Source organism: Ascaphus truei, chromosome 4, assembly GCF_040206685.1.
Source record: "Ascaphus truei isolate aAscTru1 chromosome 4, aAscTru1.hap1, whole genome shotgun sequence".
NCBI classification, from domain to species: domain Eukaryota; kingdom Metazoa; phylum Chordata; class Amphibia; order Anura; family Ascaphidae; genus Ascaphus; species Ascaphus truei.
In genome coordinates this window covers 98,365,068-98,378,055 of record NC_134486.1, presented here as the reverse complement: position 1 = coordinate 98,378,055, position 12,988 = coordinate 98,365,068, and the positions used below count along the sequence as shown (strand labels likewise).

At 43.9% G+C, this 12,988-nt stretch overlaps 1 protein-coding gene across 1 annotated transcript; it reads left to right on the top strand.

Moving 5' to 3' along the window:
• The first annotated feature begins 7,892 nt into the window (after window positions 1–7,892).
• On the top strand, window positions 7,893–12,670 carry INSM1 (INSM transcriptional repressor 1). Its single transcript, XM_075596246.1, has one exon. It carries the CDS (start codon window positions 8,105–8,107, stop codon window positions 9,677–9,679), a length of 1,575 nt encoding a protein of 524 aa, XP_075452361.1. The 5' UTR covers window positions 7,893–8,104; the 3' UTR covers window positions 9,680–12,670.
• Window positions 12,671–12,988: the final 318 nt, after the last annotated feature.

Below are 12,988 nucleotides of genomic sequence, written 5' to 3'. Positions count from 1 at the left end.
TGGCGAGAACCTCAATCTCGCCAGTTTAAAAAATATCCGTATGCAGAGAGGCGCGAACGGCATCTAGCGGCTGTTCGCGCCAATAAAATGGCGCGATTGTCTCCGTTTTGCCTCGCCAAAAAAAACTGCCGCTCGCGGCCATTGCAAAGGGGAAAAAAAAGGCGCGAATTTGTTTTAACACATTTCTGAAGCGCGCATCTCGCCAATTTAAACTCGCCACACGCATCCATGTTAAACATAGCAGAATTCGCACTTTTCTGCATATGGAGATTAAAACTCTCCAAAAAAGCTACTTTTTAATAAATTCGCCAATTTTAAAATTCGCTGCTCTCTGCATAGGCCCCTATGTCCTTAATGTTTTAACCCCTCCACTGCTGGAGGGCACACAAGGTTCATCTCACTAGACGTCACCTTAGGTTTAACAGGTGCATTTCCACTTATTGATGTACAAAACAATTGTGTCTGGTCTGTTGATCGCAGCAGCGCTGAAATTACTGCAGCATACATCACTCAGCAAACAGGTGCTTCCAGCAGGAACATCACACATTGGATATCCTGTAATATTTGCTTTTTGCAGTGAGGCTTTCAGAGAAAAGGGCAATTTTTACTAAGCAGTGCCCTGTGGCCTGTTCATTTGAATAGACGTTAATTGGGGGTTAAAACCACTTAGTAAAAATGCCCATCAATCTGTTATACAACATAAATTCTAAAACAACAAATAACAAAACAGAGAAAGTGTTGCATGGGTGAGTACTATTACATTGCAACTTTATATAGTACATGTATCTATAGTATATGTTGTTTTGTGCACCTTTAAGCTCCACATGGGCTTGTACAGATGACTTTGTTCAGCATTTGGACATTCTGAATGTATCCGCCGCATCAATCCCAGGAACATAATAACATATTCAACTATTTCCCGTGGCTGGCTGAGCACAAATAGTGTGCTGTTTTGCTAATAAAAAAAAGGATACAGCACATAACTGGATCAATATACAACGCGGATGGTAAAAGGGAGAGATGTAATAATTGCACCTGAGTTCTGTTTTGTGAGCTTGTGTGTAACCCAGAGTCAAGGGGCAGAGAAAGTAACCACGTTCATGGAGATGTGGATTTTCTTGCTGGTTGCCTGAGAGCAGGCGTGATGATAACGTTGGATAAAGTGTACATTGCTGAAGGGAGTGTGTATGGGGGAGGCGGGCTAACCTGCAGCTGTATGCTAATAGGGGGGGGGGGGGGAGAGAGAGAATCCACAGCCTCCAACATTAAACAAGGAGGCATTGGGAACACACATCACTGAGCAAACATAGAGTACTAGGAAGGGACAAAAAAAAATAACACCAATGTACAAACAGCCAGCAAAGCCATGGCAAAGGAACAAGAGAGGGAGACCAAGTCACCAGCAAAAAGTGTGTCTGCATGTGGCCAATTGTAAACCTTGTTTGTTCTGAAAATTTCCATAGTGATTGAAAAAGCAAGTAAAGGATCTACATTGTGAAGCATCAACAACCTGTTCTGTCCATAAGAACAATCAATATGTCAGAGATACACATGCCCTCCCTCCCTCCTGTAACTCTTGTTTTATTGTGAGATTGCTTTGCTCACTCTAAAGACATTGTCCATTTCCTTCTGAGCCATTGGACATGGTAACTGACTTCGATTCTGCCCCTGAGCAGAAACATTATATCTCTCATCCATCCTTATATTGATAATTTGGACTGACAGGGGCAGTCTCAGTTATCTGACAATTTGAGCTGGTGAGGAATGTCCCCTATTAAATGACAAACTTTGTGCAGGGAAGGACAAAGAACAAATTGCAGGTCTGATCTCTCCCTGAATGTCACTGCTACAGAATAGTGATGATTTGGCAGACAATTACACTTCTTCATGGAATGTTCTCCAAACAAGTATGTGTTGCTTAACAAAAGAGATGGCCTCCTATGCTATGTTGAATGATGGAAACAGATTGCCAAGGTGCATTTTAAATTAATAGTATTCATTTTCTCTCTCTCGTTTTCTTTTTCTTTTCCGTGCTTTCTTTCATTTAATCCCTATCCCTCTATCTCCCTCTCTCCCTCTATTAATTTATTTTTCTCCCTCTTTCTTTTTCGTTCTTTTCTATTGTGAATGTAATTATTTAAACGGGAGATCCATAGCAGCTTTATGCTAATGTCCCGAACAAAGAAAGGGGCCTGGGGAGTAAGGTGAATAGAAAGGGAATTCAAAGGAGGGAGGAGGTTGTTGGGCAAGAGTGCAAGAGGCTGTATGTATGTATGTATGTATGTATGTATGTATGTATGTATATATAATATATATATCTATATATATATATAGATATATATAGATATATATATAGATATATATCACCCCACCTTATCTAAATCCCTGTTTTTTCTGCTTTCCAGACCCCTGGTTTAGCTATAGCTTCCTTTGTAAACCAGTATTGCCGACATGAGGAAGAGAGAACTCTCGAAAGCTTGTCATGTGACATAAATTGTTAGTCCAAATAAAAACGAAGAACTCGTGTGTGTGTATATATATATAATATATATACACACAACACACATACATACACATTGTGTGTGTGTGTGTGTGTGTGTGTGTGTGTGTGTGTGTGTGTGTGTGTGTGTGTGTGTTTTGTGGAAGAGTATATGGTACTTATATGTGTTTGTGGATAGAGTAACTTTCTGTCATGTGTTTGTAAAATGTTGTGTTTGTGGATATTTGTTAGTGCATGTAGAGGTAATACTGTAGATTTGTGTTTGGGGTAAAACATTGTGTTTATGTGGGTCTGTTTTTGTATGTGTGAGTGTATGTGCCGGGTAATATTTAGGTGTTGATTGTGTTTGTGTGAATGGATAACCTTTGTATAGGTTGTGGAGTTAGCTTTTCTGTAATTGAAACACGTTCGTGTTTGTGTATTATTTGCGTGAGGATAGTAGTAATGTGTAACATGCTTATGTGCTTGCTATGTGTATAGGTAACATTTACAAATGTAGATTGTGTGTGTTTGTATGTGTAAATGTAAAAGTTGTGTGTATTAGGTAACATCAATGTGTGTTTGTGCAGGGGTAAAAAGATGTGTGTGGCTTGTTTGTGTGTGGACAGTCCGTTTATAATTGTAAGTAGCTGTCGGGGCAAAGTTTTGTTAGTTTATGTACATAAGGGATCCTGTATGTATGATAAAATATTAATAATCGGTATATGTGGTTGTAAAATGTGTGGATTGTAGGTGTGCTGGTGAGATTGGTGTCTTTTTATACATTGTGTGCCTGTGGTTATAGGATGTGTGTGTGTGTGTGTGTGTGTGTGTGTGTGTGTGTGTGTACATAGTACTTAATATGTGTGTATGTTTGAGGAGTGAGTTTATAAAATTTAAGAGTGTGTGTGTGTGTGTGTGTGTGTGTGTGTGTGTGTATACATAGTACTTAATATGTGTGTATGTTTGAGGAGTGAGTTTATAAAATTTAAGTGTGTATGTGTGTGTGTCAGATGGTGGTATTTGTGTGTGTTTGTGAATTGTGCGATTTTCGGTGTCTTTTTGGACAGGGTGTGGATGGGTATGTGTTCACAGAGTGAGTGCTTCCTCGCGTGTCTCTCAGACAGACACAACAATCAGTAATTCCTCCAAACACAATACCCTCACTTCCAACTGCACCGGGGTCAAACACTACACAAACAGCCCATTCTTCATGCTCTGTGTGACAATAAAGCCGAGGAATCTCAGAAGGCAGCACACTTCTACTGGCAGAATGAGAATTAAAACAATGGCAGAAAAGAATAATCAGCCATCAGTTTGTTATTGATCAGAACTGAAAGATGAGAGACAAAGAGCAGGACAGATGTCAGACTGATACAGCAAAATGTGGCTGCTGCTGAATTCAAACCCATGGATGTGAAAGTTATATTAAACATACCCAGGTCAAACTGCTTTGCTGCTATTTCTCTTCACTCATTTCACAAATACTAACGTAATCTTATGTAATTATTGTGGATTTTGCTGCAATATTTGGGGAGCGTTAAGTATTGAAATCTTAGGAGAAAACAGAAATGTGTCCAGTGTCCTGTTATCTGAATTCATATTCATTGCCCAAAACTGTCATTTAAAATAGAAATCCCATTTGAATCCATATACATATGTAGTGCCGATGATAAGGTCACAGTGAATCTGCACCTGTGGATCTTAATAAATTCAAAGAGAAAATACAACACAAAACTAAGTAAAATATTAGAATTTTTTTATTTGTTGTTGGTTCAAAACCCATAGTCTGCCACACACTAGTAAGCAAACTTATTTCTGCACATCTACAAATAAACATTTACATTCAGCAATCATTGAGTGAAATGCTAAAAACGGCTTTGTTTGTAGATTGGATGTGTATTGAAGGGCATGGATTGGATGTTCCCAAATCATTATATTAAGTGCAGCTTTGCTTACATTACACATATATTAAGAACTATATACATATATAAAAATATATTATATATTTATATATGTATATAGTTCTTAATATATGTGTAATGTAAGCAAAGCTGCACTTAATATAATGATTTGGGAACATAAATAGTGACACAATCTTGAAATGTATAAGCATGATAAAATCAAATAAATAAAACATAATAATTCTGCTAACCTTATCAAAGTTACAGGACTGTCAGAACAAGAACATCACATTTAAATGAGGAGAGAGGGGTGTTGTAAAAACGCATGGGAATTATTACTAATAATAATAGAAATAATATTATTCAGCCTCCCCTTGATTTATTTTAGACAGGTCTCTTCTAATTACATAGAAACATTGCTCTGGACTGGGACATTCAGCAAGTTCTGCAGCAGAGAGTAGGACAAGTAGTATGTAGCAGTGACTGCTCTGGGAGCTTGTTAATATAAAGTGATGTATGTGAGGAGCCTGGCTGTGCGTGTGCCTTGCACCCGCCCTGAACAACTTGCTGCTGCTCTCTATACTGTTCGCTGTCAGCTGCTCTTCTGAATGAGCCCTGCAGCTTCTGGAAGTTTACACTGCATCCTCTGCTCGAAGTACAATGAAAGCTTACAGGAGAACACAGCATCCAGCAGGGAGGGGTCCTTTGAAATGTCAGATCACCTATGGACTTCAATGGATCTGAATCTCCTGAAGCTAACGTGTTGGATCCTAATGCTGGATTACACAAGCAGATCCAGACTAACTGGGAAACAGGAGGCAGGAAGGAATTTATTTCCCCCCCTCATGAGACATCAATGTTTCACTGGGTTTTGTTGTTTGCCTTCCCTCTAGATCTGGATACTGTAAATACAAATATAGGATACGTATCTGTCATCTAAAGATAACACACATTGAACTATATGGATATGTCTTTTTTTGCAGCCTGTTATTATGTAACTATGTAGCTACTGTATGTAACTGAAATCACAGCTAAAACTGCGGGGGGCTTTCCTCAAGTTTGAGTTCAGAAATAAAAGAAATATGCGCTAACATAACATATAAACCATTCAACTAATGTTTTTTTTTTAAATATATAAATAAAAGAATTAGAACAAAAAAATTGAAATAATCACACACCATTACTAGGGTTTCAATGAAAACCTATTTAGAAATTAAATGAACTGCAAATTCTAAAATTCGTGTTTTGTTTCCTTTCAAACTGCTTTTGGTTACATAAAAAAAAATGAAAAAAATATTTATACCAAAGTTATTATTCGGCTTCTTTAATTCGCAGCTAATATATAGACACGTTATATTTCTGTCATTCTTTTTCCACAATGTAATAAAATTGAGTTAAGTTGGGCAGGTGGATAATTAGCTGCTGCCCAGTGGATTACATTTTTGTGTATACAGCATACTTAATTCAGTTTGCAACACCCGGTTATTAGTTAATACTTAAGTGTCAATTAAAAGTGAAGCATAATGATCATGTTTATTATGACTGTAGCATTGTGTTCTAATGCAATAAAGAACATTATTAAAGTATAATAGAGAACATTGAATTCTATACAACTGTTTGCATAATATTTTGAGATAATAATGAATAATGTGGTTCATTTTAATTCACATGAATTGAGTATATTAAGCAGTTAAAATAGTGTATACATTTGGAAGGGAAATTTGAACAAATGTTACTTTAACCATTAAAACGAGAAATAGTTGAGTAGTGTTTTGTCTGTTTTTGTGTTTGTGGGGATTGCGTTGTGAGCAGGATCTCTGGCTGACTTGTGTGGGGTGATGGAAGATTTAGGAGTAGTATTTCTTGTGACTTCATGGAGCAGTGGGTGTGTATCAGTGATCGTAATGTTATTTTCTCCATTTGTTTCTGATGGAGAGACATTTAGTTTGACTCCTCCGTTCCCTCCCTCCCAGGCACGTGTCTCCACATCAGACAGATTGTCCCCAACCCCCCCACAATAGCAAGAGGTTAATTTCCTTGCCAGAGGTGAAAGGGCCAATAATCTGCAGAGACGCACACACTTTATTTTTTTGCTTTTGATCACCCCCTCCCCCCCCCCATTAGTTGTCTCACAGTTCTCAGTCCCCCCCTTAAAAAAAAGCACCCAAAATAAAATATATCAAAAAATTGCAATTTGCATTTTAACAATTTTAAGAAAAACTTGATGATCTTGTTTATTTCCACAAAATATTTCACAATTGCATTCCATTTCCATTGCTCAAATAGTCTAGGACAAAAAAAAGAAAGAAAGAAAGAAAGAAAGAAGCCCCAAAAGCATTTCTAGATGAGAGAAAATTGTGTGTAAAACACGGTAGTGTATTGATTGACATTTAGCTGTGCAATGTTGGAGGGTCTCCCGGAGCTTTATCATGACAGCAGTGGTTAGTACTGAGGGATCAGAAGCTGTGACTTGCTGTAATGACAGTACTTAGACTTTGTGCCCTATAATGACTCGGGTCTGTGTTGCATGTTGGTCCGGTCCTGCTCTTGGCAGGATCTCTGCGGCACTTCTTGCCTTGACACTGCTGTTTTGAATAGGAGATCTGTTCATCTCTATGCTCTACCCATAACCCATAACCCATACCACCGACTACTACTACTACAACTAATAATAAGTCCTACATCGTGATCAACCCCACAGTCATTCTCGGATGCACCTTGACATGTAAGACAACACATGCATTGAAAGAAGACCCATTTTCACCGACACATAAAATACTAGTTTTTTATTCTTTTATTGAGCAAATAAAATAAAACATAATTGTCATGACTATGTCGAGATGTGCAAACGACCTGACTGCTGCTGCTGCTGCTGCTATGGGATTTGTTGTATCATTATTATGACTACATGTGTATATTTGCGATATCACAATGCATTTCTACAGCACTATCATGTTGGGATCTGAAAGCAGACAAGTGCCTCCATCTCTCTCCCCTCTCACCCCCTGTCTGCTCCTGCCTTTGTGTGATTACAATTGCGGTATTTGGAGGACAGGAGGCGGGGGTGTAATCCCTTATCTCTCCCCCCCCTCCTCCCCTGTCCCGCTCATTGAGATGCTGATGGTCAGAGTCTCTCTCACCCCTGGGACCTGAGCCACAAAGCGCTGCCCGGCACGTGTGAGCGGCCCATAGCCGAGCGGCGGAGCGTGCAGAGGGCGTGTGCCTGTCTATAGAGGGGCAGCCGGGCGTGAGAGGCGGGGCCGGGCGTGTGCCGGGGGGGGTGGGGGGGGTGGGAGAGAGAGGAGGGGCCGGGCGTGTGCCGGGGGGGGAGGAGGGGCCGGGCGTGTGCCGGGGGGGGGGGGGGGGAGGAGGGGCCGGGCGTGTGCCGGAGGGGGGGGGGATGGAGGGGAGGGGGGGGGGGGAGATGGAGGGGAGGGGAGGGGGGGGGAGATGGGGGGGGGGAGGGGGGGCGCAGGTACATCTGCCGCCTGCACACACATTCCCTGCATCACATCCCCGCCCCCCAGCCCACTTCACAGGCAGCGCCCGGGCTGGGATTGGCTGCTCTGTTGACAGCGGGGCTTGGGCTCTGGAGGATCCCCCGCTAATAAAGGCGGCCAGGCCCCGGACACAGCGATACACAGAGCAGCAGCCCGGTGACCCTGCAGCACCGCGGACAGAGCCCGGAGAGTACCAGCGCATCCTCTGCTCGCCGCTGAAGATGCCCAAAGGTTTCCTGGTGAAGAGGAGCAGGAAGTCCCCGCCGGTGTCCTACCGGATCCGGGATGAAGACGATGATCGCGGGGACGCGATCCCGGGCTGGATGCTCTTTGCTGTGGCCGGGCAGAGGGCGGCGCTGTGCCCCACCGGGGGCTCCCCACCCCCAGCCAGCCCTGACAGAGCCGCCCCGGCTCCCTCTTGCACCTCTCGCCCGTACGCCCGGCCGCCCCCCGCCGGTCAGTTTGGGAACCCCGAATCCGTCTACCAGGCGCTGTACAGCCCGACTCGCCCGGTGAGCCGGGAGCAGCACGACAAGAAGTACCTGGACCGCGGCTTCAGCCTGGGGTCCCCGGTGTCTGCAGAGTCCTTCCCGGGACCGGCCCTCGTGACCTCCATGGACCAGCTGCTCTACGCCCCTACAGACCTCAAGATGGGCTCCTCGGGGAGCGCCGGCCGCGGTCACCACCAGGGCATGGCCCTCCTCCCCCCAGCATCCTCCTCCGCCGCTCTCAGCAGCAGAAACCCCATGAAAAGAGCGGCCCAGGAGCCGGAGCGCACAGCCAAAGCGGGCGCCGCTCAGGGTTCCATCCCCAATCCCCAGAGTTCCATCGCCAATCCCCAGGGTTCCATTTCGAACGCTGGCGTCCCGCGGAATTCCATCCCGAACGCCGCCGCGCACATTCTTCCGAACCCCGCCGCGCAGCACCTGCTCAGCCAGCAGCAGCACCAGCAGCACCACCACTCCAGCAAAGCGCCCGCCGCCAAGAAAACCAAAGCCATCCGCAAGCTGACGTTCGAAGACGAGGTGACCACGTCCCCGGTGCTGGGGCTGAAGATCAAGGAGGGTCCCGTAGACCCCCCCCGGCCTCGCCCGCTCAACTCAAGCGGTGGACACAAGCCCCTGGGCGAGTTTATCTGCCAGCTGTGTAAGGAGGAGTACAGCGACCCGTTCTCCCTGGCCCAGCACAAGTGTTCCCGCATCGTGCGGGTGGAGTACCGCTGCCCCGAGTGCGACAAGGTCTTCAGCTGCCCGGCCAACCTGGCTTCACACCGGCGTTGGCACAAGCCCAGACCGCAGGCGGCTCCGGCTCCCGCCCAGGTGCAACCCAAAGAGGAGGCGCTGAGTGACCGGGACACCCCGAGCCCAGGTGCCTCAGAGTCCGGTTCCGAGGATGGGCTGCACGAGTGCCCCCAGTGCGCCAAGAAGTTCAGGCGCCAGGCTTACCTGAGGAAGCACCTCCTGTCCCACCAGCCCCCCAAAGAGCCCGCAGTGCTCCCCTACCCGGGACTTGGGCCAGCCAGCGAGGCTGAGGAAAGGCGACCCAAGAGCCCCGGACCCATGAACCTGAGCGGCTCAGAGTGCCACCCGTGCCCGGTGTGCGGGGAGACCTTCCCGGGCAAGAGCAGCCAGGAGCGCCACATCCGCCTGCTGCACTCCTCCCAGCTGTACCCCTGCAAGTACTGCCCGGCCACCTTCTACAGCTCGCCCGGCCTCACCCGGCACATCAACAAGTGTCACCCGTCCGAGAACAGGCAGGTCATCCTGCTGCAGGTGCCAGTGCGCCCGGCCTGCTGAGCTGTCCAAAGACAAGAGAGAGAGAGAGAGACATGGAGGACCTCAAAGAGAGCGGGGCCACCCCAATTCCATGTGTAGCCTGGTATCAGCCAGAGGTGCAACCACCCCCAAACTTAGAGGACTCATGGGGGAGTCACTGAGACATTGAGTGAGGTTACAATGCTAAGCAGCTCTTGGCTGCCAGGGTAGAGAAAAATTGAGGTGTGCCACCCCCCCTCCCTAATTAATCAATTTGGTGTTGGAGGGCACATTAGGACTGTGTGTTTGTTATGAGACCCTCCATAAACAAAGTTATTCAAGTCTTAGGATACGTGTAAGAGCATGTGGGTATCAGTCCAACAGTATCCACTGCACAATGGGCTATGGGCACGACCCATAGTTCTGTTTCTGATGTGATTACCTTTTTTTTGTGGCTCGCATGAAGTGTTAACCCTTCCAGTGCCAAAGGGGCAACCTCTGGCATTGAAGGGGTTACCACTTGAGTGCCCTCTCATAATGTAACCCACAAATTTCATATTACAGGCAGCTCTATGGTCTACCACCCCTGGCTGATAGCTATGGCCTGCTGCCAAAACAATGGTCCACTGCACCCGGTGGGAAATCCCACGAGAACCCCCAAGCAGGGGCCAGGACACATCCCTGACAAGAACTGTGCCTTTCCTGATGCAACCAATGCCATCTCCAGAGACCTGGGATCCTCTCGCTGCCAAATGAACACACTCCTATAACAGCAGCCATAGGTTGAAGTGCATTTTAAAATGTGGTTATTGTGCTTTAATGCAGGACAGCATCATTCTAGATCAACAAAGGGGAGAGAGCACTTTTGGTTCAACTTTCTAGGTGGTATTCGCTATACTGTAGGTACATTTGTACAAATAGTTGTGCTCATTTGTTAAGGGGCAACTTTCATTCAAATAAAAAGAAAGAAAACTAGTTTGAGGACCATCCAGTTTCACAACACTTAACTACCAATCGCAGCACAGCAATCATGTTGTTAAGTTAATGCGGTAGGTAGGGTATTATGTGTGAGGTTGGGGGTATTCAATAATGGGGTCCAAATACCTTGGTTTTAAAGCACTATTGGGAGGGAGGGGGAATTATAGCATTGGCATTTATGAAAGAAACACTAGATCTTGCTTTGATAGTTTAACCATCCTTTAATGCATCAGTTTTAAGTGACATTATTGGTTGCTGCTACTGCGTTTGATTATGATGGAACTTACATGTTGGAAACCGGTCCCTGTAGCTTTGTACCCCTTTCAATTTTCATATATACACACAAGTTATTTATACTAGTCACAGCCTCCTGTTGCTGTCCTCTCAAAACTGTTGGTGATGCAGAAATGTGAATGTGTTTGTCTTTTCTCAATGTGTATTTCCAAGTGCTCAGCATTCAGTCAATGACAAGCCAGATGGGGAATGGCCTGGGAATATGAAGACATTTGCTCACTTGTCTTTTTGTTGTAGGTTTAAAACAAACTGTATTCTGAGATCGCTGAATTTTTCATGTATTTGGTGTGCTTAACCCGATAAATGCTGGAGGAAGCTGCAGTTAAATGCAGCGTAACATACTTTGGCTGTTAATCCCTCGGTTGCAAGTGGAGCCACTACTCTAGCAGCAGAGGGGTTAATGTCCTCAGCAGCTGTTGTCTTCTGTGCTTGTCTCCCTTGCTCTTGTCTTTTTAATGTGTTTTATAGCCTACGGGTTAATGTTTTCAGTCAATATTGAAAAATACTGCCTTGATGCTTCACAGCCTTTACATGGAATGAACCACATGACTAGCTTTATAATGGCCTGTGAACTAACTGCTGGATTCTGTCTTTATATTTTCTGCGAACAAAATCAAACTGCTTGGGGACTTGGGGGAGGGGAGGGACATTTCTTTAGTCTTAGCCACAAATGCCTTGAAGTCGTTGTCTTTTTAACTCTGGAGTATGCTGTAGAAAAAGCTGCCTTTTTACCACTTCACTGATTATAGGGACCAGCATTCATCTCATTGCAACAGGGAATAAGTTATTTTAAAACATAAACCTTTGTTTTCTTCTCCCCCTTTGTGTTCTTGTTTCCAAATATGTTCTGTCGGAACCACAGACATGCGTTTACTATCCAAATGTATATGTTGATTTTATGATTGTTATTTATTCCTTTATTTATATGAATTATGAAGATATGACTATAATTTGATCAGTTTTGTTGCTTTTATTTTCAGACATGACATTCCACTGTGGATTTCAGCCTTCTTTTATTTAACTGCTAAAAAGGGTTGCAACTTTTATACATTCCTAATCGAATGACATGATTTCTAATAACTGTGCTTTAAGGGGCAGACCGCTCTCGTAAACTGATAGCTCTTACTAGAAGCAATCTCTTTTCTACACACATTATTTTCTTAACTGTTTGCTATTTATAGAATGCTTCAATAGAACTGTTTCGACTGTGTAACAATTTGCTATTCAAATAAAATATTTTCAAATTCAAATACACAACCAGCTGGTTTGTGCCTTCTCTGTGCGGTTATGTGATGAACAGGTATGAGAATAAAGCAAGGCAGATTATGACATTTTATGGCTTAATTAATGTTCTTGCATTTATATTTACTTACACACTTCATTTTTCTTGCGTTTTTCATTCTTTCATGGTTTTCAGTACTGACATTGTGTGGTGTGTGTGTGATACACACAGTAAAGGCCAGGCTTAGCTGACTTTGAATGTAATCCCTCAGATGGTAATATAAACTGATTTATGGATTCCTGGCCAACGCAGTTTTTATGAATAACATGGACTGGTGATTCCATCGACGTAAATAAATACTACCCTATGTATTAACCAATTTGTATTACTCCAGTTTTGTATTTGTTAGTATGTATTCTAATTGCATATCTAAAACAGAGCAGCATCGTTACACCCCTTTCTAAACTAAACTGCCCTTCTCCATGTGGTATTATAGAGCTGCAGTTTTATCCGTTCCCCCCAATACACAGAAACCAAACAGGGCCCCTATACAGCCCAGTATCACAGACATGCATTTGAATACTTCAAATAAGTATAATTTTAACGATCACATTGACCAAACTAAAATGACCTTATGCGCGTACTGGTTTGGTTATTATGCAAAAAAATATGTAACTTGGTAAAACAACAAAACATTACAAATCCAACCCCATGTGCTGTAAAAGTGACACCAATTTGTAACACCCATGGTTTCCATTCCGCAAGCTAAAGATTTTATGGGACAAAAGTTGAAGCGGTTGTGGCGATGAAGAACAGCAGCGCAAGACCAATTAACAGTAACATAACATGCTTTAAAT

Excerpts from the sequence above, each read along its gene's own strand:
- INSM1 (XM_075596246.1), top strand. The coding sequence starts at position 8,105 with ATGCCCAAAGGTTTCCTGGTGAAGAGGAGCAGGAAGTCCCCGCCGGTG.